This window comes from Puma concolor, chromosome D4, assembly GCF_028749965.1.
Source record: "Puma concolor isolate L17-30 chromosome D4, mPumCon1.1.hap2, whole genome shotgun sequence".
Classification (NCBI taxonomy): domain Eukaryota; kingdom Metazoa; phylum Chordata; class Mammalia; order Carnivora; family Felidae; genus Puma; species Puma concolor.
In genome coordinates, this window is record NC_141679.1 from 70,474,792 (window position 1) to 70,501,603 (window position 26,812).

General features: G+C 39.1%; 3 protein-coding genes across 6 annotated transcripts in view; 1 reads left to right on the top strand and 2 right to left on the bottom strand.

Annotated features, from left to right (window-relative positions):
• The window catches only part of ELP1 (elongator acetyltransferase complex subunit 1), a 57,660-nt gene extending 50,976 nt beyond the window's left edge, over nucleotides 1-6,684 (bottom strand). The window contains exons 1-5 of one of the 2 annotated variants that reach the window (XM_086683646.1): nucleotides 6,232-6,684; nucleotides 2,538-2,700; nucleotides 1,569-1,721; nucleotides 1,266-1,347; nucleotides 446-526 (exon numbers count right to left, since the gene is read on the bottom strand). In XM_086683646.1, the coding sequence (XP_086539772.1) occupies nucleotides 446-526; nucleotides 1,266-1,347; nucleotides 1,569-1,721; nucleotides 2,538-2,687 (466 nt within the window). In that variant the 5' untranslated portion in view covers nucleotides 2,688-2,700; nucleotides 6,232-6,684. The remainder of the gene's footprint in view (nucleotides 1-445; nucleotides 527-1,265; nucleotides 1,348-1,568; nucleotides 1,722-2,537; nucleotides 2,701-6,231) is intronic. The other variant, XM_025925119.2, reaches the window with a different exon arrangement.
• Nucleotides 6,685-6,730: 46 nt separating this feature from the next.
• On the top strand, nucleotides 6,731-13,231 carry ABITRAM (actin binding transcription modulator). Of its 3 annotated transcripts, none has more exons than XM_025931750.2 (6): nucleotides 6,731-6,881; nucleotides 8,149-8,284; nucleotides 8,983-9,112; nucleotides 11,851-11,927; nucleotides 12,007-12,076; nucleotides 12,170-13,231. In XM_025931750.2, the coding sequence occupies exons 2-6, from the start codon at nucleotides 8,193-8,195 to the stop codon at nucleotides 12,305-12,307; spliced, it is 507 nt and encodes a 168-aa protein (XP_025787535.1). In that variant the 5' UTR covers nucleotides 6,731-6,881; nucleotides 8,149-8,192; the 3' UTR covers nucleotides 12,308-13,231. The 3 variants fall into 3 exon arrangements, with proteins under 3 accessions (XP_025787535.1, XP_025787480.1, XP_086539774.1); XM_025931695.2 differs by having other exon boundaries at nucleotides 8,233-8,284; XM_086683648.1 differs by lacking the exon at nucleotides 6,731-6,881 and adding an exon at nucleotides 7,124-7,143.
• A 1,701-nt stretch (nucleotides 13,232-14,932) lies between these two features.
• Nucleotides 14,933-26,812, bottom strand: part of CTNNAL1 (catenin alpha like 1) — a 62,809-nt gene continuing 50,929 nt past the window's right edge. The window contains exons 12-19 of the mRNA XM_086683647.1: nucleotides 24,734-24,771; nucleotides 22,969-23,019; nucleotides 22,722-22,876; nucleotides 19,172-19,220; nucleotides 16,345-16,401; nucleotides 16,086-16,199; nucleotides 15,328-15,411; nucleotides 14,933-15,190 (exon numbers count right to left, since the gene is read on the bottom strand). Of these exons, the coding sequence (XP_086539773.1) occupies nucleotides 15,125-15,190; nucleotides 15,328-15,411; nucleotides 16,086-16,199; nucleotides 16,345-16,401; nucleotides 19,172-19,220; nucleotides 22,722-22,876; nucleotides 22,969-23,019; nucleotides 24,734-24,771 (614 nt within the window). The 3' untranslated portion in view covers nucleotides 14,933-15,124. The remainder of the gene's footprint in view (nucleotides 15,191-15,327; nucleotides 15,412-16,085; nucleotides 16,200-16,344; nucleotides 16,402-19,171; nucleotides 19,221-22,721; nucleotides 22,877-22,968; nucleotides 23,020-24,733; nucleotides 24,772-26,812) is intronic.

Here is a 26,812-nt window from a genome sequence, read left to right on the forward strand (position 1 = left end):
TCAGCTACATCTTAGGAAGAAAACAATCTGATGGTTCCCATGAAAATGGAGATTCGGGTCCAATCAGTAGGAACAAAGAAATCGGCCTTCTATCCCACCTCTCTTGTTTTTGCCCCAAAACTGTACCCCAGAAATGCTCGCTTTATTTTTGCTAGCACAGTTCCTTTCATTGAAGCCCCAGCCTAAGCCTGCCCTGAGGTTTGGGTAACAACTATGCAGGTGACATTAAGCAGATTTCTATTCCCCAGGTTACTGGCAACCTGAACTCTCAGAGCCGCAAACACCAGAGGAATGCCTTGTATGGTCTGGAAAGGGCTAAAGGACCTGGGCTACCAGACACTGATGCATGAAGCTTCACCTTTCATAGTTCTTTGGGTTTCTGAAAATGATCAAACCTGAGAGGAACTTCAGGTCACAAAATGTTTCAAAAGAAAGCTATACTCACTTTCACCAAAATCATCCTGGTGGATCTTCTGTTCCATGATGGGCTCAAAGTCTTTTGTCATCATAATTAGGGTCTGTTGACCTTGGGTGGGCACAAACAAGAATGATTTTGTTTTCACATAACAAATGTGCTATTTCATAAGTATCTACAGCACTGGAAGCTACAGGGCTGGAGTGGAGGAGTTTAGAGTGAGAACAGGAAAGACACAATTCACTCAAAATATTTTGACTCTCATTTGAAGGAAAAAAACAACAAAACAGCTCTGCCTGCCTAGGTAAGTTACCTGGTGCTTATTCTCAACTGTTTATGAAAGCTAACATGAAAGTCCACCAGCCCTCCTCCACCAACTTCACACTTCACCAAGGTTATCTCTTCAAATACATACCTCATCAGGGGTGCCAATTTACAGAAGCTCATCTGGAATGAACAGACTCAAAGGGGAAAAAAAGTAGTTTTCAAGAGCTTATGAAGAGGTCCTGAAAGAGCTAGAAGAGCAGTCTTCAGAATCTGTTTAATAACAATTCTTGCTCTTGGAACAGATTAAATATTGCTGACAATTTTACTGTGGACCTCAGAGTTTTTCCAAGTTTTAGGACTGTTTCTCATTTCCAAAAATTGAAACAGTTATAAGAAATAATTTTTTAAAACAATATACTAAGAGGTGAAATTTAAGTCAAAAAGAACAAATTCCCTCTAGATTATAATGATGCTATCACTGTTCAAAGAAATTTTCTGAATAAGTACCCCAAAACTTAAGCCTTTAAGGTATTATGCGTCCCGTTTTATAAAAGTCAGAGCGAGAGACCAGGGACAAGCTTACCTGTAGCAAGAAGCACCAGTTCTTGGTCAGGACTCCAACTCATGATGGAGATGCCACTGGCCACACTCCCCACACATTCCAGCTGCCATCAGTAGACAAAAGTGAGCTTTAGAAATACAGCTAACATATAGCTACAGTACAGCTACAGCCAGGCCAACAACTTTTTGTCAAGAAATACATAATGCAAAGACTCTCATTTGCAAAATACTTAAGTATTATGGCTCCTGATTTTTTCAACTTCTACACAAAACACGTGGCTTGAGGCTGCTGGAGATTTCCTCCTCACTGGACCCTTCCACTTACCTGGCATGTGCTGAGATTGCAGAGTATGACATCTCCGGAGGCTGTGGCCACACAAACAGACTCCTGATCCAGCAAGTCCTGAATGCCAACAATGCAGCCACTTCCGTCCTCTGGAAGAAAGCCTTCCGCCACTAAAGAAATTTCATTTTTCACCTTTCACCAAAACAAACACATTAGCAAGTTAGGCCAATAGACTTTCAAGACCAATTCATAACATTTCCAAAAATAAATGACTTTTTGATGCTTCTTTTCTAATATAAAAGTTTTCAAAAAATTTTTTTCTAGATTAAAATCCAAACCTTCATTTGAGAAATATTACAACCCTACAATCTTTAACAACCAAAAAAATAGTTCGCGGGGATACCTGGCTGGCTCAGTCAGTGGAACATGTGACTCTTAAATCTCGGGGTTGCAGATTCAAGCCCCATGCTGGGGATAGAGACTGCTTAAAAATAAAACGAAAAAAAAAAAAAAAGCTAGTTTATGGGACTTTTTGCCAAGCAAATACTAAACAAAAGCAAGAAGCCTGGTCTCAAAAAATGCCCAATAAAATATAAGGCTAGTAACTATGGTTTTCTAAAATTTCTATAGTATAGGGAAAAAGAACTAAGATTGTAATTACCTAAAATACATAAGTAGCAAAATATAGTTAAGGGAAGATATCAGAATCAACTCAAAGAGCTTTTAAATTTGCAATTTTCATTTGCATTCCCAGTTGTGATCCACTGTTATAAACAGTATTTACATGATAGAAGGGGTAAAAAGTAGAGCACCCACACAAAATATAACGTCAGAGTTTTGCCAACTTACATTTGAAACACAAGTAGAGTTAAAGGCAGGTTACTATTCAAGTAATATCTAATATGACATCAATATAAGGCAATGGGAATATTCATTTAGGAGGATACAAATTCAGTAAGATTTAAAATGAGGATTATGGGGGAAGTAAGTTTGGAAAAAGTAACTTACTTCTCTTGTGACGGGGTCTATTTCTATCAGTCCATGGTCTGAGCCAATGAGCACTGTCCTCTGTTCAGTTCGGAGAGAAAAGCACTGAGGTTTCCCTGGAGCCTGAATATCCCTGAACTCCAGGGTCCGAAGTAATTTTAGATTTCTCATGATGAAGCAATTCCTGAAAGTACAAATATCTCTTGATGAAGAATTATTACTCTGAGAGAAAGGAACTGCTTAATAGTGACAAATGACACTCAAATTAAGCAAAATAATATAGGGGCAGGGACATGGTAGTTAGAATAACCAAGAAAAAAAGAAAAAGACCTAATCCGAACCCAGAGGGTTGTGGTCGCAACCTCACCAACTCATTTTGTTTACCAATGGTCTACAAACGGAGGTTCTGAAATCTACTTTATGTTTTTACCCTTTGGGAGAGACAAGATCCTCAACTTTAAAATTTTTCTTCAAAAAGATTTAACATCAGTTATTCCTCAGGAAAGTTGAAAAGATCAAAATAAATAAGAAAACATCTTATTTTTGCATATTTGAGTATCTTTATAACCTGACTGATTTATAAAATCAGGGGTGTCTGGGTGGCTCAGTTTGTTGAGCATCCAATCATGATCTCAAAGCTCATAGATTAAGCCCCATGTCAGGTTCTGCGATGATAGCGTGGAACTTGCTTGGGATTCTCTCCCTCTCTCCTTGCCTCTCCCCCCGTTGCACACTCTCTCTCTGTCTCAAAATAAATATTTAAAAAATAATAAAATAAAATCATATAAAAATCCATATACGTATCCTATCAGTTGAAGAAAATCTAGAATAAAATGGCTTTAATATTACCAGGTAAATTTCTTTGTAAACTAGTTTTCCATGTTCGTTTAAAACATAAATACTGATATTTTTTAATAAAAGTATATACTGTTCTCAGAGAGGAAAAAAAAGACAGTACGATATTACGGCACTCACAATGACCAATAAATACTGAGGAGCTTGGTGACTTGATATAACTACTTCACATAATTTGGCTTTCCTGGCCTGGTTTTTATCAGTGCAATAGAAAAGGTGAAAAAAGTATGATAAATAGGAAACCTACTTTGGTCTGGCAAAATCAGACCTGCTTAAATATATAACATTAGCTAAGAGAAAAAAAAAATGAATTTTAACATACTGGATATTTATATTCAGATACCTTTAAAGTTTATACAGTTTATAACTGGAAGTCTAATTTATGTTAGGGGTGGCAACATACAGACCACAACGGCCTTATTATCACCTTAATTTTATTATCACCTTAATCCAAGATGAATTCTCTCATGTTGCATTTCATACATACGACAATGCAAGAATAAAGACGAGTTCATCTTCATACTACTACAGCACATAATGGTAAGCGTAATATGAAAGTACAACATGTAATGTGGCTTAAGAGGAAGGCAAGACCATACATCACATGGTGGGAGTGAGGAAGAAAATCAAAGCCAACAATGGTTTTGTAAGCTTTGGTGACATTTATATTCAAGAGCTTCTGGAAATTATTTGAACTGGTATTACATCATGTAGGTTTTTAATTTAGATCTAATTCTAGATAGAAAGCTTGGTTTTTCAAGAAATTTAAAAATTACATATCTTTATCTTTAAACATCATACAGATGACCACTGACACAGATCTGAAAGGATGGCTAGATGTGAGATGAGAGAATGCCTGGCTACAGAGGGGTAAGCGAGTGATAGAGAAGGAAGAAAAGAGAACAGATGGGCAAAGGGGTCCAATGTAGAGTCTCCAGTGTGTCTTTGATGCCAGTTTATCTAATAATCATGCTGTTACTGTCGCTATTATCAGATCATCAAATGTCTTCCTATGCCTCCTGTGAACTTGGCCTCTATTAACCAAAAACCTGTATATCCCTGGGGTCGAGAGACCCCAGGATAAGAATATGGAGGATCGAGACGGAAAGAGCTGAAGACTTTTTCCTGTTATCTTGCTACACCAGTCACTGTCGTCCCAGCAATGGGCCTCCATCCTTGAGGGGCCCTTGGTCCCAGTCCCTGGCACTCCCAGCACCAACCTCATCAGCCCCACTCCAAACGACACTAGCACTAACCCGGCAGTCTCTCTCCAGACACTGAAATCCAGAACACAGGACTCTTCTGAATTTCAGAGTCATCAACACCTGAAGTCAGAGTCCAGTTTTACGATGCCTCTCCTCCAAGATTAGGTCATGATAACTCCATCTTCCCTTGTTTTGAACCTAAGCCCTAAGCTAAGTGTTACAGCTACTTTCATCAGTTCACGTTTTATGTTACCTCACTGCTTTCTTTTGCTTCTTATTCCTCAAATAGCTACTTAACCAATTCTTCATGCTAAATTCAGTTGGAATATTGTGTGGTTTCTACTTTCCTGATTGGACCCTGCGTGACAAACATAGCAAACAACCGGAGTTCTCAAGTCACAGAGCTTCCAAAATCACCGACAAAGGTGAGCTATTAATTTACCTCGCACCAACCCAACCCTTCTAAGCTCAAAAAACTTCTTTAACTTTTCACACCTATCATCGTATTCCCTTATCTTCTCAGAAGCATCCCCTACTCCTTTTCAAGGCTAGGGAAGTAGCAGCCTCCACACTTCCCTGGGACCTCAACTTATTAGTACCCTTTCTTTTACATCTGCAATATCCAGCTCCTCAATGATGAAACCTTTCCCAGTCCTTAAGTGTGCTAAAGATCTCTTCATACCACAGATCAATCCTGTATCCTCTATGAAATTTCTGGCAACTCCTCCAGTCTTTCGCCTCTTGGCTATTATCGTGCCCATGACTACAAGTACCAGGCAGCTCACTAATGTGCTGACTAGATCTAAATGTCTAGTCCTGACCGTCCCCAAAGTGAACAACGAACCCACATTTTCAACCTTCTGATATTATCACCAAGATGTCTCGCAAGCACATCAAATACAACCTGTAAATCGAAGTACTGCTATTATCCTATTCAAGTGAGTTCCTCCTGCTTGAGGACATGGCATTTCTGTTCTCTCTGTCCCCCAAGATGAAAACGGTCTTTCCCTCGTTTTTGCTCATATTTCATATTAAACTATTCACTGGTTAGCTCTGTTGCTGTCAATACAGTTTCAATTCTTTGCACAGTATCTAATTAATCCCATGACCCGGTGTGTGGCCTACACAAACACCTACTAAGCTCTTGGTTAAGTGCTAGGATCTGAAGACAAGAGAGGACTCTGTCACTGCCTACAAAGAGGTCACAGTTTAAAGAGAGAGAGGACCACATAATATACCACATTAGGTCGAGAAGCACAGGGGGCACCTCCACGATAAAAGATGCCAGAAGCAGCGCGCAACACAAACCCAATTCACTAACAGTCGCACATTAATTGATTCGCTTTATTTGGTGCATTAATTGTTCAGCGATATTGTCCCCTCCTGCAAGGAATCCGGAGGCTGGTCAATGTGCCGACCGGGGAGCAACACGTCTTCCCCAGCATGCCGCTTGCCGCAGACCCCGGATGGCGCTGATGGCAAGTCTCCAAAAAGAGAATTTAAAGGCAAAGGTTATCACGCCATACTCCACTCCCGGGTTTCCTGCAGCAGGGAGAGTTTGCACGCTCCGGGGTCCTCTTCATCAGGACATCCCTTGAGGACACGCCAGGTTCCGTGCCCGCCCATGCCCCGGAGTGAGTCGTTCGAATGCTCACCTGCGCCGCGCTGCGAGGATCAGCAAACAGCGGTGCTCTGCCCACGCCTCCTCAGCCACGCGTAGCCTGCCCTTCCGGAGCCCGCCCGGGGCTGCACACACGCCCCTCTCGGTCCGCGGCTTTCCAGCTTTCGGGACGCGAATTGGGCCCCCGGGCCGCTGGACCCCCGGAGGAGCGGCTGGAGAGGGGTCGAAAGGACAACCCGTAAGACTGCAAAGAGCGTGCGAAGCAGACGGGACACACCAACAGCGGCGCGGGAGTGACGTCACGAGGAGGCGGAGGCGTGGCCGGCCTTCTCCGTAGCCCCGGCAAGGTAGGGTGGGGAGCTGTGCCTCCCCTCCGCCTCTGTCCCTCTGCCCTCCCGCCCACACTACTATTTTCGGTCCCCGATTTGACGTCTGACTTCGAAGCACCGTACTGAGAAGCTTCGGTGGCGGAATCTGCCGGGCCAGGAAAGCAGCACGCGTGCGCACGCCGTGGCCCGCGCGCCGGAAGTACGTCCTCGCTTCGGGCGTACAAAGAGGAAGTGCTCGGGTCCCGGAAGGCGGGGGTAGTGGCGACCGTGGTCGCCATGGCTACCGAGCCCGGGGCAGAGGGACCCGCAGTGCCTTCGCTCGTGGATCGTTACTTCACTCGTTGGTACAAAGCCGGTAAGAGGGGAATGATGTAGGTCTCTGTTCGGCCGCATTGGCCTGATGTTGTAGGGACGGTGGTGACAGATCATAAGCCACGGGCGCGCGCCCCGGTGCTTCCTCGCCACGTCTGGAGGAACTGGAACTCTCTGTTCCCTTCTAAACTGAAGGAATGGCAATTGCAGACTCAGGGGCCTGAAATACAGCCGGGCGCACTCTGGGGCTGGCGATGTAGTGCGAGTTCAAGGGTGGGTCGCTTGCGATAAGATACTAGTCTAAGGTGAGATCCCCACCAAGGAAGGGAGGGGCTGGAAAAGCTTCGAGGGGCTCAATCCTATAGCAGTGACCATACACACAATGATTTAAATGAGGTCGAAAACTATAATAGAGGCAGGGATGGAGAGAAGAGGTGGGTTCGAATAGAGGCATTTGGAAAGCAGAATCTAACAGTTTTACTAAAAGTTGCCAGTACCATACACGTGTCAGTTGGGAGTCGGTATCGTGTTGTACTGCTTTGTGTACGCAGTACATATCAGTGGTGGGAGCATCGTTGAGGACTCTTCTCTAGGCCCTACTTGCTCCCTTTCATTCAGGGATAATAGGTGTACTCATTTTTTAAATATTGTGGTATATAATTTTGTAGCCAAACTGAGGTGTTTCCCAGAATCTGAGACTTTCAGAGCTAACATCAAGACCGTCTTGGGTAAATCAGAAAGAGTTGGTCACTCTAAAATTGACTAACAAAACATATACTACTGTATTATATAAAGAATGCATTGCTGATTGGCACTTTTTCTAATAGAAATAATGAGTGTACTCATTTTAAATATCCATCTATCTATCTATATATAAATGTTTATTTTTGAGTGAGTGAGAGAGAATGAGTGGGGGAGGGCCAGAGAGGGAGGGAGACACAATCCGAAGCAGGCTCCAGGCTCTGAGCTGTCAGCACAGAGGACATGTAGGGCTCAAACCCACAGACCGTGATATCATGAGTTGAGCCAAAGTCTGATGCTTAACCAACTAAGTCACTCAGGCATCCCTGAGTGTACTCATTTTCAAGTGAGGATGGAGCAAAATGGAGCAAAGAGTTAGCAAACACTTTAATATATTTTTTTCAATATATGAAATTTATTGTCAGGTTGGTTTCCATCACAATCACTTTAATATTGAATGAATGATTCTTTCTGGGCCAGGGCCCTTTAAGTACTTTACAGGAAGGCTTTATGTATATCTTTTTGGGTAATAAAGGGATACCAAGGATCAGTATGTGTTCAATCTTCAGAATTACCTGTACAAACCAAAGAAAGTACCACACAGTGGGAGTAAATGCCGACCCACCAATCAACAGAGTCATTCATTCTTCTAGATGTCAAAGGCAAACCCTGTGAGGACCACTGTATACTACAGCACTCCAACCGGTAAGCAAATTGGGAATTTTAAATTATAAAAAAAGTTTCTGGTATTGTAGCCTGGTATGGTCTTGGATTGAACAAATGGTCATTAAATGATTATCTAACACTATGTTGAAATGGCATTTATTATAAGAGCTGGGCTGACAAGAATGAGCCTTTCAGTGTCTACTCCAAACAAACTTGATTAACCAAACATCCAAATGGAGGACCCTCATGGAGAGGGCATGCCTTCCTTCTCATCAACCTCAGTGCTACCTAATGACTTCTAATGCTCTTCTTTTTTCTGGGAAGGAAATTCAGTCTCACTTATCCCCCCCCCCTTTTTTTTTTTAAATTTTTTTAATATTTATTTATTTTTGAGACAGGGAGACAGAACGTGAGTGGGGGAGGGGCAGAGAGAGAGAGGGAGACACAGAATCTAAAACAGGCTCCAAGCTCTGAGCTGTCAGCACAGAGCCCAATGCGGGGCTTGAACCCACAAACCATGAGATCATGACCTGAGCCGAAGTCGGACGTTTAACCAACTGAGCCAGCCAGGCGCCCCCTCACTTCTCCTCTTTTATTATTGCCTTCCCGTCTTAGTTAAGTTCCAGCAGTAGCCAGAGGAAAATGGGGGAAAACAATAGCGTGAGTAGGAGTACTGTGTCGTATGAGGAAGAATTCTTCCAAACAATAACACAGCACCACATTTTTGCTCCTTACAGAATATGTGTCATCACATTGGCAGAATCTCATCCAGTTCTTCAAAGTGGAAAAACAATCAAAAGCATTTCCTATCAAATCAGCACCAACTGTAGTAGACTTCAGAACAAGGTCTCTGGGAAATTTAAGCGGGTACGTTCCTGTAATTGTCCACTTAAATCTTCAATGTCATAGTAGTGACAGATCCAGTCAGTCTTAGAATCCAGGGATATGTGCTCAGCATACTTCCCTGACAGTTTGATGTGCTAATTTTAAGAATACCTTAACCTTAAAGAAATTCTTAGACCAAAAAATGAGGTATTTCAGGAGGAAAAGGATTTGTCATATTTTCGGTTTTGTGCCACCATTCCTGTCACTCCCAGGGTGGAGGATGGAGAAGGCGAACCTTTGAAAGGACAACTTTAATACCAATATAACAAGATATTTTTGTCTCTTCTAGTTTTATGAAGCCAGCATCTTGAGTTGTCTAAAACTTAGGTGACCAACTCTTCTTTAACATGTATTTTCAAATATAAATTTAAAAATATCCTGAGATAGTGGGGAAAAAATTCTGAAAAAAAAAAAAATAACAGTATTTGCTCCTCACCATTTTCCATTCTTTCATCTTTGCCAATTTGATACAGATCCAGTCACCTTAGCACCTTGCAGCACCACACAGTGCTCAGTTGTAATGTTCTCTCTACCCTCTACAACTCTAGGCAGGGTGGACACATTTTATTAAAAGAGAGCATCACACCAAGGACAATTCAGTAACATACTGAAGTACCCTGACATAGCTACGGGATAGGAAAGTTTCAGTGGATGATTTAGCTCCTTCATTTTCTGACTTGATACTAAGAGTTTCTGCTAATTACCCTCATCGTTCTAGGAGACCCTGTCTATACTCCCCTTTGTAGGCCTGAAATTCCCTAATAACATACCTTACAAGTATTAATTTTTCCTTGCTCATGAAGCACATGGACTTAGAAAAGCACGAACCTTTCTTAAAAAATAAAGTCTGCAAATTACAAGTATAACAGCTAGTGCTTGTGAGGTTCCTATGATAAATCTTTGTCCAAAATAGTAACACTATTGTTACTGTTGAAGAATAGAGAAGTACCTAAATGTGGAACCCACTACAGATAAGATGTGATTGAATCTCAGCACTGCCAATGATTCTCCCAAGGGAGGTGATACAAAAGGGGTCAAAACATTTCTGCTCTTTTAATACAGACCCAGTGATGGACACACCCTCAGGGACAAATCCTCAGCCCTCCTCGGGAAAAGTGAGGAGCCACACTGACTAGTATTTTGAAATGAAATACCCACGTGTGGAGGACTAAAGCCAGTTGTGGTAGCATCTGTGTGCTATCTAATGTTTTGAGTGGTAGAGAGGTCATGGAGAATAGCATCTTGACCTCAAATACCCATGTTCACTGTAGGAAAAATTTCTGGGAAAATGAGCAACATGTGAGACATGCATGCAGGGGTTCCCTATGAGCTTCCTTGTAGATATTTGTCAGAACCTCCCCCAGACACACTCATATAGTGGAGTACATGAAACAACAGCCATGCCTTAACCTTCCAACAGATGAATGTCAAAACGCAGTATTCTGGGTTATAGGATAATGGGCAAACTATTCTTATTTGCTATTTAAAACTTTTTTATTTTTCTAAATTTTCCTCAAAGTGAATTCTTTTTAATTAGAAAAATATAACTGCTTCAAGTAGTGTTAGTAATTAACCCTAATAAAGAAGTTCCTTTATCTAGTAAGTTCTAATATAAAAAATAAGTTAGGTCTTAATGAAAGTAACTTTGTTTAATATTACTGTCATACTCTGTCATGTTGAATTTTACATTATTGCTCATTGATGGATTTTCTTACACTTTTGAAATCTTTACGTGGCCATATGTAACTTTCTCATTTACAGTTGATAAAATACATTTTTTTTAAGTTTTTTTTTCTTTTTTTCTTTTGTTAATTTACATCCAAGTTAGTTAGCATATAGTGCAACAATGATTTCAGGAGTAGATTCCTTAATGCCCCTTACCCATTTAGCCCATCCCCCCCCTTCCACAAACCCTCCAGTAACCCTCTGTTTGTTCTCCATATTTAAGAGTCTCTTATGTTTTGTCCATTCTGTGTTTTTATATTATTTTTGTTTCCCTTCCCTTATGTTCATTTGTTTTGTATCTTAAATTCCTCATTCCAGTCATATGATATTTGTCTTTCTCTAATTTCGCTTAGCATAATATCCTCTAGTTCCATCCAAGTAGTTGCAAATGGCGAGATTCCATTCTTTTTGATTGCCGAGTAATACTCCATTGTGTGTGTGTGTGTGTGTGTGTGTGTGTGTGTAAATATATATATATATATATATATATATATATATATATACACACACACACATCTTCTTTATCCATTCATCCAGCGATGGACATTTGGGCTCTTTCCATATTTTGGCTAATGTTGATAGTCATGTGTCCCTTCGAAACAACATGTGTTGATACCGCATGTGTCTCTTCGAAACAGCACACCTGTATCCCCTGGATAAATGCCTAGCAGTGCAATTGCTGGGTCATAGGGTAGTTTTATTTTTAGTTTTGTGAGGAACCTCCATACTGTTAAAGTTGATAAAATATATTCTTAATCTTTAAAGTACGCTTTACCTCAGGTGTCTTAGTCTGCTCTTTCCCCTAGAGCCTACGATTATAGCTGCCCTATAGTAGGCACTTACATAAATGTTTGAATAAATGAATATTTTTTCTGTACTAAAGTCATTTTTATTTAAAACACTAGCTCCAGGAATATATTCTAACACTGAGGGCTGCCTCTCAAAGTAAAGTGAACACGTACACTACTTAATAACTTCTTCCCTTTTATTATCAGGGGGCACAGTTTCTAACAGAGCTTGCACCTCTATGTAAGATTTACTGCTCAGATGGAGAAGAATACACCATATCTAGGTGAGTTACTTTTTAACCACAATTTAGAAGAAACAAGGGAGGTAATGTTGTTCTTCAAAACAGTTTTTTTTTTAAATAGCTGTGTCAGAGGACGGTTGATGGAAGTGAATGAAAACATTCTCCATAAGCCATCTATTCTACAAGAGAAGGTAAAGTGGGGAGAAAAAAGTATGATCCCATCCACATACTTTTTACCTGATTTTACACATCTGACAGTACTAAATCTTCTATTTCCTTTCTAGCCATCCACTGAAGGCTACATTGCAGTTGTGCTGCCCAAATTTGAAGAAAGTAAGAGCATAACAGATGGGTTACTGACACAAAAACAGTATGAAGAAGTCGTGGTGAGGCGCATCACTGCCACGACAGCCACATCATGAGGACCACAAGGGAGTAACACACAGCACGGCATGCGCACACTTCCCTGGCCTGAGCGATCAGAGCTCTCAAGACCCAGCACGTGTGAAGCATGCTTCACACCCAGCCATCCGCAGACACGTCTCATCTTAAAACTTAACCTACTTTCCTGTCTTTGTCTTGCATAACAAGGCTCAGTTCCTGTTTGGTCCTCTGCCCTGCCCATGTACTCACTCAATTCTCCTTTTGCTTTTACGTAACAATCGTCAAGCAGGGATGTTTTTTTTTTGGTTTTCTTTTTATTGGATTAAAAACAAACAAACAAAAGCACTTTGAGGAAAATTTGGACAAGACACCTATGTTTTAAGTAGCAAAGTAAAAATAATTTACCCATCATTCTGTAACCTGTTGGTGAATACTACATTTTGACACACTTCTGTTTGAAATGTTATGGCATGATCATTGTTTTTGCCTCAATTTTCCCTCAGTTTGAAGTTAAAAAAAACAATTGGGCCTTTTTACTGAATCTTTGTCTGACGGACGCTACCAAAAATGCTAGTGCCGCCCCTTCAGCCCCAGCTCTTCTCCCTCTAGGTTATAGGGGAGAGGCAGGGTGTAGACTATACCCCCTCTGCCCCTTACACCTCTGGGGTGGCCTTCCTCTCTGCAACCAAATCGAATGGAACACTGTGGCTTTCCTAAATGACGGAATCAGGAAGAGGCTCTCCTAGCGGGGAAGTGCGCTGATACAGTGTTGTAGTCGCTCAGTCTCACGCTCTAGCTATAGGGTAGCCGGCCAAGAGGTTGCTGTAATCCCAAGACACACGGGCCTTTGCATGGAACAAAAACTTTCACATCATCTAAACTAAAAACAAAACTGAATAATGGCTTAAGATTGTGTCTTTATTTACACTAAATTTCAAATAAAAGGGCTTCTTAAATTGTAATTTTTTCTTCAGCGCTGCAATATGTATACATTTAAAGATCTCTGTAAATAAAACAGAAGATTTAATACAGAAGAAATCACCTTACTTGTGAACTCCTTTGCATGCTCAGGTTTCTCTTCAGATCGCATAAATCTTTCGCCTTTTACTTGTGAATTCCTTTGGTTTGGGATCCTCATGCTGTTGAAGTCATGAGTCATCCCTTCCTCACCCCACCTGAACTTAGCAGAATATTCTCACTTCAGGAACGTAAAAGTATTCTGTAAATCTACAAGTTATTTTTGACTCACAAGAAAAACTTCTTGACTTGAGTGCCAGCATGACTATCCCCTAAATATACACACCAGACACAATATAGGTAGTAATTCTACAAACACCTACATCAGTGGTGCCGTGAGCTGAAAATCTAAGCACAAACGAGCAGATCCCCATTTTGAGTAGCTGAAGACACCATAAAACAAAGATACTAAAGACAGTAAATAGTAATTGTGTGTGTGTGTGTGTGTATACACACTGTGTGTATGTATGTAATATACACATATGTATTTTACATATAACATTACCTCACACTGTTCTCCCATTACTTCCCTTGTAGTTTTCAAGAATATTTTGGTTTCAGGGCATAAAAACCATGCTTGATAATTTTATACGGGGCACTGACCAAGCTGAATGTATCCCATTTTCTCCTGAAGGCTTACAGTAAGTTTAGTTTCCTTCGATAAAATAGTGACTAGCTAATTGGTAGCACTGCGGTTCTTCAGGATCTTGTCAATATTGATTGTGATGGATGACCCAGATAACGATCATCAGACAAGCTTATATAACTACCACCATTTGGCAACTGACATGTCCTATCAGATTTCAAAATGAATTTCAAAGCACTGGGATATAAGCACTATCAAAAGAGTTCAAAACGAAGTTTACCGTAAGGACAGAACATATAAACCAGATCCTTCAATCAAAACCCCACACCAAACAAAAACAAGAAAAGCTTTAAACCCTAAAATTAAAAAGATGTAAGATGTTTGTTTGTTTTATAATGAACATTCCAAAGGCACATATACAAAATGAACGATTATTCAGAATTTATTTTAAAACCTCTCGGTTCCATTACTCTCATGTTTTCCATTCCACCAGCACAGAAAAGGATAGTTCAAAGACTGTTTTTTTATACCAGTAAGATAGGCTTAGGATCCCAGCTAATATTGAAGCAGACTGGCCAGCTATGGTGGAAGGAGAAGTGAGAGCCATCTCCTAGTGAGCTCCTATAGGATTCCGTGGAGTGAGCTCCATGACCCTGCGTTTGGGAATGAGGGAGGGACACATGCAGCCCAAGAGACACCTGTGCTATGAAATGCGTGTTAAGAGAACAAATGTGTGCTCGTAGCATGGATGATCTGTGACAGGACAGCAAAGAGGCCAGTCACAATTGGTGCACAGAGCAATTGAAGAATCTACAGACTTAAGGAAACCCCTGCGTTCACCCAGTCGACTATATTTCTGCTGAAAATTAGTGTTCTACATGGTAAGCTTAAATAAAAAGAGAAAAGAGGAGATTAAGGTATTTTAGGCCAAAGGTGAGCACATATTCAAAGTAGCTTCTTTGGATTAAACTGTCATTAAGACAGTTGGGATATTTGGTTTGACTTTCAAGAATGTTGTTAGTGGCAATGTGCCATTTTAAATTCACACCACAATTAGGAATCTAGAAACTACCATGGCATTTATTAGTTGTCAAAAAGCTTCACAATCACTTTCAAGATCAGAAAATAAAGCAAGATTTCATTACTGCTTTCTTTATAAAATTGTTGAATTTCTGAAAATATAAAGGATCATTTGCTTTTTTAAAATATCAGCTTTGCCATGCAGTTCCAGAGATCTGCCCCCAAAAGCTTCTCAAGTTTTACCATCCATGGAGTCTTTATTGGTAACCGAGACCCATCTGTTGTTTTCCATCTGAAGCTGGAAAGAGTGAAGGCAATTAGTTTCTCCTTTGCTTTTACAATAAAAATTACAAAATTAAATAGTAACTATTTCTTTTGCATTTTCCTTGAAACTAGTTTTAAGATGTGATTTTCAGACAGAAAAAAATATCTTACCTTCTTCAGCAGTTTATAGCAAAGCGAGAGAAGTTGGACCAAAATAGCCATCATGGATCTTGTCTTTGTAATACACTTATCAACCTATAATGACAACAGCCAAGCAAATCAGCTTCTAGAAGGAGTACTTCAGAAGACTGTGTCACTGATTTAGTTTTAAACTGATAACATTTCATTATTATGGAAATCTAAAGGATCTTAAAAGTCATAAGGATTAGGGCACAGGAGCTGACCTGACGCCCCAGAATACAAGTGCAGGACTGCCATCAGGACTCATGCCTATTTCATGGAGCCCCAAGGAAGAGTGGATGGAAAACCAACCAGTTCTATTTCGAGTTGTTTAGGTGCTTTTTAAAACACTCCAAATAGTGGCAGTGAACCCCCTACTTTGTAACTTCTGGCACTCTTAAGCCTGGCACTTTAAGGCAGAGGCTTAAATTCCCAAGACAAACAACAGGAGCCCCTACTCTGAGGAATTTTGGCCCTGGTTAGACATGTGATGACATCAGGATTTAAGGGTAGCTGCTCAGTGTTGTGGAATTAATTATGTCCAAAAAGCTAATTTAGTGAACCTAGTGCTCCCCGGAGTCTGTTATAACTACAGATGATAAATGATTCTTAGAATCAAAGCCTGAAAAATGGAAGTAAACTGCCCTTCTGTAGGTAATAACACTCTTTGAAAAATGGGCTAGAAGCAAACCTGGTTAAGTGTGAAAGTTTCTCAAGCATCTCCCTGAATAACCCACTCTGCCTTTTACCTTTAGAAACACTTGATTTTGCAAAGGTGTCTTAGTTATTGTCTGGAGCTGGTGGCATAAAGGACTTAGTTTGTTTATTTCCAGGAGAAGCAAAAGCTTGTCATCATCTTTCAGCTGAAAAATAATTCAGGAAGTTATAGTAACTTCAATAAAAATCATCATCTTTTAAACCCTAAATACCCTTATACCTTAATAATATACCCCCACAGTGGGTATTCACATCACCACTATCACCAAGCAGGCAGATCTGTTGCATTACCTGTTTTGAGAAAACTTGCACGTTTGAAGCAAGCTTTAAGCCCTCTTCAGCAAAAACCTAGTGGAAAGAAAAAGTATCACTACTTAGATGTATATCTTATGGATAGTTCATAAGAAATATACTCATGGCTAATTGTCATATCTGTCATGGAACTCCTAAAGTTTTTCTTCTACCCAGGAAACACAAGTGTTCAACTGTATTCAGAAGATTTCCCAGACCTGATGCAGAATCAATCCCTGGAGACTCTCCTCTACACCTGGAAACCTCCAGTTGCTCTGGAGGGCCATACAGACACATGACACTTAACCATACAAATTATGTCCAGGCTCCCAGAAGGATCTGGAGCTCATCTTATAATACCCCAACTATAAAAAGGTGATGAATTGTAGAACATGAGATCAAAAGGGTTAGGACTTTCCTACTTCCAGCTAAGCAAGATAAAATTTGTCACCTGTACACATTCCTTAACCAGCCATTTGAGAGGACCGGTTCAGATCGGTTCTTGAGTATTCACCATGCATTTTATAGTTTAATGAGTTGAACAGGATGATGGCAAAGAATAGTGAAAAATAAGGTTGGACAGATAAGATTAGGAATATTTAGGGTGATTATTTTTAAATGGTAACAGAATGTTTCAGAGTAAGAGACACCAGGGGAGAAAAGGGTGAGAGACTTAGCTTTAGGTGGCAGCAGATGAGAACAGGGCAAATGTGAGGGTGGTTTGTGAAGAAAAGTAACAAGCCTTAGTAATGAATTAGATAAAGAACATAAAGAGAAGGCAATACTTTCAGGGTTAACCTTAACCCTTTATCCAACAGCCTTAGCACCTTGCTATCATTGGATGAACTGATCTCAAGGTCAAAAATCCTTCACTCCCTTCCTTATCCTTTAAAAGGGAAACCAGTGAGTTTTATACCTAGATCCTAACCAAACAGAATGACTCACTTACCCATACATTCCTCATTATCCCACATTACCACTTTCTGTTTACATCTCTTCCCTTCTGGCCCACAAACCTCTCGGGAGCAAGATCCATGTCTGTCTCCTGGAGTATCGTGGTTTTACAACCAACTTAAAGCCGATGACTTTCAAATCTCTGTCTCCATTCTTAAACGATCCTGACACCAGTCTTTTATATACTACTTGAACAAAACAGAATGCTTGATTTCCAACCTCTAAATCTGGTTTTCTCCCTCAGTGTTCCCTAGCTAAGTAAATGGCAATACCATTTACCCTGTTAGTCAAACCCAAAACCTTTAAAACCAAAGTCAGATCCTGCCACTCAGGATCAAAACCCTCAATGAGTTTTCCATCATAATTGGAAAATAAAAGTTAAAGTTCTTCCAGTGGCTACAGAGATGCCATACTTTACCACTTTCCTTCTGGCTCATTCCATTGCATCCACACTTGCCTCCTTATTGTTCTTCAGATCCCTCCAGCCTACCCCAACATCTCAAGGCCTTTGCACTTGCTCTGTTTGCCTGAAATATTCTATCCCCAGATAACCACCCTGCTCACTCTCTCACTTCATTAGTTACTCAAATGTTACCCCCTTAGAGGTCTTTTCTTGTCACCCTCCTATCACCTCTTTTTATCTTTTATAATTTTATCTCTAAATGCTTATATATGGACATTGTGTACTTAACTCTCTACTGTCTACCTCCTCCTACTAGCATGTATGCTGCAGGGCAGAGGGCAGCAGTGGCTTTGTTTTGTTCTCTTTTCTCCAAACAGCACTTACCCCCAGGATCTGACACACAGTACACGTTCAATAAATATTTGATGAACATTTCACGTCCACCAGTTAGTAGTCAATTCAGTAGACATTGGTTTAATGAATAAGCTCACACAGGAAGAAGGTGACAAGTAGATCTTTTGCAGTGAAATATCCCTTGTGGTATGGTAGGACTTCGAATGGATATGAGCCAAACTGAACAGAATGAATCCAGAATTTATTAAAACTGTTTTAAGGGGAATAGCTCATTTATAGTTGACTTTACAAAAAATACATACAAGAAATGTTACAAAAAATGTTCTCTATGAGTCTTCCGACTCTGATGATGATCACCCTCCCAAGGTGAAATCCCTTTCCTGACGGGGCTCAGGTGGCAGCACATGGGAATACCAAAGGAAACCATCAAAGGTGATAGAAACTGCACATTTCAAATGCAAGAACGCCCTTCGTTCCAGAAAAGCAAACAAACTAATGTGAGAGTTAGGGAAAGTAATCTAACAACCCATTTGCCGATCTAAAGCCTCTACGTGAAGGAGGGGAATTTGAGATGGGCCTATGTGGACTTCCACAGATACACAGAGGCACAAGGGTGGGTGCGAGAATGTCTGTCTCTTCCTGAATGCCTTAACTCAGCAGGGATGTGAAAGGGAAGAAGGAAAACTGTACCAAGCACTCTCTGTCTCAAGCATATGACAAATGCTTTCTCATTTGTTGTTCTCATGCAATCAATATAATTCATCCAATCCATTAATGAAGAGGCCAAAATGCCGTTCAGGAAAGCGTGCAGGATATGCATCTGCTAACAAGATACTTTCACCTCCTTAGGAAAACCTAGAATTACTGTTATTGCACATACTGTCAGCAAAGCCCATTCTGCTATATCCCGATAATATTTGAGTTTTACTCAACCAGATAACCAAAAACGCTCCACAAAATGCTATTGCGAGCCCTCTACTTTTTCACTTTTCTCTACACATGTGTGTGCACAGGTAAACATACAAACGTGACATGGTAAATCATTTAGAAAACCCAGTTATTACCCACTTTTAGCCCAGAATTAAATTAGTAGCATAAAATGGAAATAAAACATACCTCTAGTTGATGAATTAAATCCTGGGAAGTTTTCAGTGGCCCCTCTCCTCTGAAATAAAATGAATTATCAAGGAGGTCTAAGAAAAAGTTACTGCCTGAAATTTGGTTGTATAATATAAAACTTTTAGAGCATTTTGAGTATTAATAGATCCTAAATTTTGAAGAAGAATATTGAACAGACTAATAATACTGTGACTTTATTCTTAAACAACTTTAATATTTAACTATTACTTCTTAGGGCACTTTAAAAATTTTCAGTGAACTTTATATATGTTAATTTTATAGTGTAAAGGAACTTAACACTGACAAGTAATATTTAAATTTTATTTTTCCTTTTTAACCTTTTTCATTTTGCTTCATAAATTAAATACATGAGATATGACAACATGTCTTAACCAAAAGGCCTTTGTTACATAATGGAAAGAGGATCAGACCAAAACTCAAAAAACTCTCATTTTTAATTCTAAAACTTTGATAAGGCATGTCATTTAAGTTTCAATGCTGAGTATATAAAATAGTCATAATAATATTTGTGCTACCACTCTCATCAGAATAGGGAACATCAGATTGAAAACTACCAAGAAACAAGACCTCTACAAATGAAAAGCAAATCACAGCAAAGTGAACAACAGAATGCATTAAGAAGAGCAGTAGACTGGCATGAATCATAAGAAATCTATTAACCAATTCTACCCTTAACATCTGTAAGATGGTGAACAAATTATTCCTGTTCTCTGATAAACTGTTGTGCTGATCAAATGAAATTATGAAGCAGAAACCACTTAAAAACCTATAAGGCACTTGTAAGTTTGAAATTTTTTTAAACTATAAGGTACCAAAAAATCTTAAATATATAAATTATCAAGAAAGAGGGGTGCCTGGCTGGCTGAGTTGGTAGAGTATGCAACTCTCGATCTTGGGATTGTAAATTCGAGCCCCATATTGAGTGTAGAGATTACTTAAAAATAAAACCTTTAAAATCATCAAGAAATATGAATAATCATCTATAAATTACTAAGAAATTCTGTAAATTGTTAAGATAGCAATAGCCTGAGGAAAAGCTATAAAACTACCCAGGAAAACTATAAAACTGGATCCTGTGAAGGCTAAACAAGCAACTACATGAGGTCGGTAAATCACAGGTATTAAGGGAAAACAAAACAAAACCAAAATTTGTTGGGGAAAAACAGATACACTGAGTGTGTGGGCAGAAAGCACAGCCAGTATGAGATTTGACCACAGATAAATCACCAAGATGTGTCAAATGGCACCAGGTGTCACCCATTATGGAAAACCCATTTTTTCCCTGAACTCAGCATTCCTGTGCATTCACTACATCTAGTAACAAGTCCCATTCCACAGAGCTTTAGTGATCCCCACCCCTCATAATGCAGCCACTCATGCTTCCCTCTCTCTATGGGAGGCATGTCATACACTATCCTGACTCTGAAACAAAAAATGCTGACCATATCATCCTGAAATATCCTGAAACAAGAAACAAGAACTAAAAGAGACAGTTAAAAACTTAACAAAGGAGCCACCTGAGTGGCTCAGTCGGTTGAGCATCCGACTCTTTTAATTTTGGCTCAGGTCATAATCTCATGGTCGCGAGACTGAGCTCCACATCTGGCCCTGTGCTGAGCGTGAAGCCTGCCTAAAATTTTCTCCCTCTCTCTCCCTCTGTCCCTCCCTAGCTTACAAGCATGTTTTCTCTCTCTCTCAAAACATACATACATACATACATACATAAAACCTTTAAAAAAATTCTGATGAATTCTCTGTTTAGGATGATTTTCTGTGTCAAACTACATTCACTTAGTAAAGATATTTCTCTAGTTTTCACCGATCAAAAAAAAAAAGATGTTGTTTAAAGATCTGCTGATTTTTATCACCATGAGGAAACTAGCATGATTGCAGCCAAATGTCAAGATCTTTGTTATCTCTGCTAATCTGTGCACATTTGGTGTGGGCAAACGAAGGAGTTCCATTGTACTTTCTTCTGCACACTTGACTCATCTGATTTTTGAAAGACAGGAACTAAGAAAAAAAGGCCATAATTGTGTTAGGAAGACTCAATCCCAGGAGAAGCTTGCTAAAAACAAGAACAAAAGAAGGAAACCACCAAAGAGGAAAGGTCACCAAAGCTGGAAAGTACAGTAAAGTATTAACAGATGACTGCTAAACAGAGGCAAAATTACTCAACTCCTATCATTTCTCCCTCACCCTCCAGAATACTCTATCTTGAAAAGCTAGAAGATTTCATCAACAGGGAAATGAATGTTTCTTCCTCACTCTGATCTTCCTTCCATGCAAAGGCATCTTCACTAGCACAACATCCCTCACTTCTCTCAGCTCTCCCACTTATTCCATCCTGTAGAAGTGTGTGGACTTTTCAGTTTTTTGGTGACTTTGCAAAAATAAGTTGGACATGTAGCCCTCTCCTTTCTCCTTTTTCTCTTGGAAGTAAAGATGCCTTTGGGAGACACCTGCTCTTCCAGGTGTTCAGAGACACATTCTGTCCCTATGAAGTACAATTTCTTAATTCTAGAGATCATTTTAAAAGCTACTTGCTTGTGGACATAAACGACATTATCCAATAATAGCTTTATCAATATAAATGTTACTGGCCCCTATCTGCCATTCTTTTGCTTATGTTTTCATTTTGTTCAGAACTTGGGTGGGAAAAAGGGTGCTGTTTATTGAACCCCAATGTCCATAGAGTAGTGGAGATCCTATTTTAATTGGGCTTAAGACTCCAGACCAAATGGATTACATTCCAGAATACTGTAACAAGTTATAGATGTGGCCCACTGCTGATAATATTTTCAAACTCAAAATGAGTAGAAGACCCAAATATTTTCCAGGTTTCTAAAAATAAAAAAGACAGATTTCAGAAAGTTAGTGAAAAGTTTGAAGTCATTTTTGAGAAAATTCTAGAACAGATTATTGACCAGATAACTGATGAATGTTTAGCAACATAAATTACTATACCATATGTATAGCTTGTTGTGGAAGATTGTGGAATGTGATCAACATGGACTTCAGTGAGGCATGTGATCAAGACTCTTGTAATGTGGACAAGACAGAGAAGGTAGGCCTTGTAACAGTGAAGTTAGGGAAATACTCTGCTATGAATACTGATTCCTGGAGATTTGGCACCCCATTGAGGTGGCAGGCCTCATGGTTGTATTCTTTGATCTCTATTATCTAATCAAGTACCAATCACTTACATAAAGAGTTAAAAGGCAGGTTTTCTAAACTTATTGATGCTGGCTAGGAGAAACAGATACATAGAATGACAAAAAGCAGAATGCAAAATTATTTCAAAATTATGAAAAGGACACAAACCTGAAAGAGGATATCTTCTAAATCTAAATCCTAATTAAATAAATGCCTTCTTGTTGCATTCACTTAATTATAAGAACTTATGGTCTTTTTTTAACCATATATTGGAAGTTGACTTTAACCTGTCAATGATTTAACATGAGTTTTTCTTTACACCGGATACTATCAAATTGATTTAAAAGGATCAAAACATCACTATATTTACCTAGTAAATAAATATAGAGAATAGGCCATACTGGACATGTTCCGCCCATTTCGAACAATCTCATTTTCCTGATCCTCCCATTTCTTGATCTCACAGTTGGCATCAGAGGTAAGCAAACCCAGCTTAAGTCCAAGCTTTGCTATCTTGGCTTGCTCCTATAAAATACACGTTTTCATCACCACAATATTGTCATTATTAATGTAAATGGAAGTTTAGAAGTAAGACTGTTAAAAGGAAGAGGTCTTACCTCAGAGTCAGGTTTGTCTGCCTTTAATGATTTCAGGTTTGCATTATTCTTCTGTGACAATGAAAAGATTAAGACATCTTAAAAAACAGTACAGTTATGATGAGGAAATACAGTAGTAAAAGAAAGCATAACAAAGTACCTGTAATAAAATTTTAATTTGAACATTTTCAGAACATACTTAAGCTACATTAAAGCACGTTGAAACAAACTAATTGCAAACACTCTCCTAGCATGTGGGTTCAGCTTTGAATAGGTAGTTAGTTAGAAAGCCAAGGCCAGGGAAAGCAGATCATGACCCAGAAGGACTTAAGGACCTGTGCACCTTGTCAGAGTCCAGGTATTATATCTCCAAACATTCCTGGCCCCTCTGTTGAGTTATTCTTATGAAATGATGTCATAAAATTAGCTACTATATGTAGTTTTCCATATACTCCTATTGTTATGATTCTGGAGTTCAGTTCCTTTAACCAATTTGTCCTATGAGGGCTAATTTTGGCCCCCAAGTGCCATTGACATCCCAGTTCTTAATCCTTTACCCCAGGTCCTATAGGAGATTATACTTAGAATTTAGCACTTCACATTTGAATCAACATGTTTGCTGGGCCACTATTTTTGAAATGGTAATTTTTTCTATGTAAGCTATATGGAACTCAGAATATAGTTCCCCTAAGGTGAAAATATTGTAGTTAGGTTATCAGGATAGCCCACAGATGCCTATTTACATAAGTAGAAACCACCACCAATAGCAATGTTTCTTTGTAACATATATGCAGAAGCTCTTAGGAGACAGCAGCCTAGGTTAGCCATTCCCCCACTCTGAGGTCTGGTAGGAGCTCCCCTAGTTGGGCCACAATGGCTGGGGCTAGTGAACAGAAAGGTGCAGGAGAGGAGGAGAGGCTGGGAGCCCTTTTTTTTTTCCTTTTAACATATACTTAAACTATAAACACACACACACACACACACACACACACACACACACACACACACTGAGTAGATGTACACAAAGCATAAATTATAACAGAATAAAACAAAATACCCTAACCCCCTTAGCTAAAGAAAAAGATCATCACCAATACTTTTGAGGCATATGTGTACCTCCTCATTTTTTTGTTTCTCTTATTATTACCATGACTTGATCCTTCTGACCAGCTATTCTGTCAGGAGTTTCACTGCAGAACACTCAAGAGCCTTAACTTTTCCCTTTTGTTTTCTGTCTCATGGTTTATACTTGCTCATTTAACATAGCCCTTTTGAGATTTTCTAATACTGCTTACTATAGAAGAAATGGGACAGAAAATGAAAACAGAGAAACCATAAAGTTGCACACATGTACAAATACAAGCTGCCTCTTATGTTCACTGGAAAATACAGATGATCTGTGATCTCTGGCCCTTCCTTGTACAGTCACATCATGTGCATCTTCCTCCTTAGTCTGATAGACTAAAACGCAACTGATAGAGCATTTAAAAAAGAATGCCCTGCAAGTTTTTAGATTTTATTTAGAATTTTACACCCTGTCTCATTCTTTTAAATTTAGTTGTGTTTTCATCATTTTTATTTTTACTTTTACAAGTTATTTTTATTAGAGTGTTTAATGAAGACTGAAAGGGAACGCCTGAAAAGGTACAGAAACCATCTTAATGCATGTAACCAAGCGGGCCACCTAGTGGACACTATTTTGGAACGCAGTCAGACGCATCAGTTTCAATATATAATTTGAATTTTGAATAAAACATTCCAAAATGTACAAAACTCTTCTACTTACCATTGGCCTTGGAAGTGAAAGGTAGCCATACTTCTCTCCTACAAATAACACATACAACTTAAAACAAATTTTCTATTAGCATATTTTCTATTATTCACATTTAATTTTTAAAATATTAAATAGGAATGCTAGTACATTAGTTTTGATAATTTAGTCTATTGATTAAATGTGTCTCAGAAACAAAATTGTAATTTGATTGGTGAACATGAAGATTGTCAACAGTTGTATCCCTAAGGTACCTGGTTGGACAATCTCTACCTCCCCCAGTGTAATGGCAGAAAGGCAAAATATCTCAGTGATAATTACTTAAATTGACAACAAGCTTCATTCACAGTGAAATCTTTTACAGTAGCTTGCCTCTAATGAAACCAGATTCTTCTTTTCTCAGTATGAGTTATCAGTGCTTACTTGCTTTTCTGCGAGCATCAAAGCAAATCATTTACAGCTCACTTCATAAAGTATTCTTCCAGTCAGAGAGCAACTCTAGTGCATAAGATAGGAAGATGAAACAAACCAAATAACAGTCTCTTCGCTGTGAATTAACACATGGCAGGAAGCACAGTAACTATAGAAAGTAAGGTGCTGTATAATGCCCGCTTCATCCCTGTGCTTTCCTCTTTCAAACTTCTGGATCACGTATAAAGTCAGATTGCAACAGATGGGAGATTTTTTTTTTAAGCTTAGTTTGTTATATCTGAGGAAAGAATTTACAAGATTTGAACAGTAATTACTTCCTGATTTCAAGGAATGAAGTTTTGTTCAGCTGTAATATATTAGGTAGAACCATGTGAAATTGCTGATATTTAACCACTATGAAATACAAAAATAGCAATTTCATATAGTTTCACCTAATAAAAGTAGATGCAATGTCAGAGTATTAAGTCACACACTTTCTTATAGAACAACTATTACATGAACAAGGTGAGCCTGCTCATAACATATTTACATCTTCATCTGGAACTGTGCTGTTGAATATGGAATCCAGTAGCCATGTGACTAGTGAGCAACTGAAATATGACCAGTCTCAATGGAGATGTGCTTTAAAGTATAAAATACATATTGAAGGGGCATCTGGGTGGCTCAGTCGGTTAAGTGTCTGACTTCGGCTCAGGTCATGGCCGCACGGTGTGTGAGTTCAAGCCCTGCATCAGGCTCTGCACTGGATCCTCTGTCACCCTCTCTCTCCACCCCTCCCCCACTCTCATGCACACTCTCGATCTCTCAAAAATATTTTAAAAACTAAATAAAATACATATTGGATTTTGAAGACTTAATATTAATATAATGGGAGAAAATGTAAAAGACCTCATTAATACTTTTTAAGTACTGATTATAAACTGAAACAGTATTTTGGATACATTGGATTAAATAAAAAATATTAAAATGAATTTCACCTGATTCTTTTGAAAATTTTCATGTGCCTCCTATAAAATTTTAAATTACATATGTGGCTCACGTTATATTTCTATTGAACAGTGCTGATCTAGAAAATGAACTGTCATTATGGGTCAGCCGTTGGTACTTAGGATATGTTTTATGATTCAAATAATTTGTTTGTAATATCAGAATTGTAAGGGAATTTTATTAATGGTGTTCTGTTCTCAGAATTGAGAGAGAGAAATAAAACTTAAAGAAGACATTATTCCATGCCTTTTCTCCCAGCCCTGATATAAAAAGTGCCTGAATTAGGTGTGAATAGAAGACTTTCAGTCATTTAGAACCTCAAAATTCACCATTTATCTTAATTCAAAGTCCAAATCCTGTCCATAATATCCCTAAAAAAGTGGTCTTAATAACCTACAGAAATAAGCATAATCATTACTTAACATAATTAGCTTAGGTGTGAGCAGTCTTGTATTATTATCTACTCTTATGCTCCTCCATAGTGCCCATATCCCTGAAATGTTCACCTTTACTTTCCAAGAGGAAAAAAAAGCGAACTATATTAATCTCTTATCTCTCCAAGAATCAACAGAGTTAAAGAAACCAGAAGGCACGGAGAAATAAATGCAAAGAAACAAAGAGCCTTTATATAATCTGGTTTGCTATTCACCAATTAATTAACTGGCACTCCCAGTC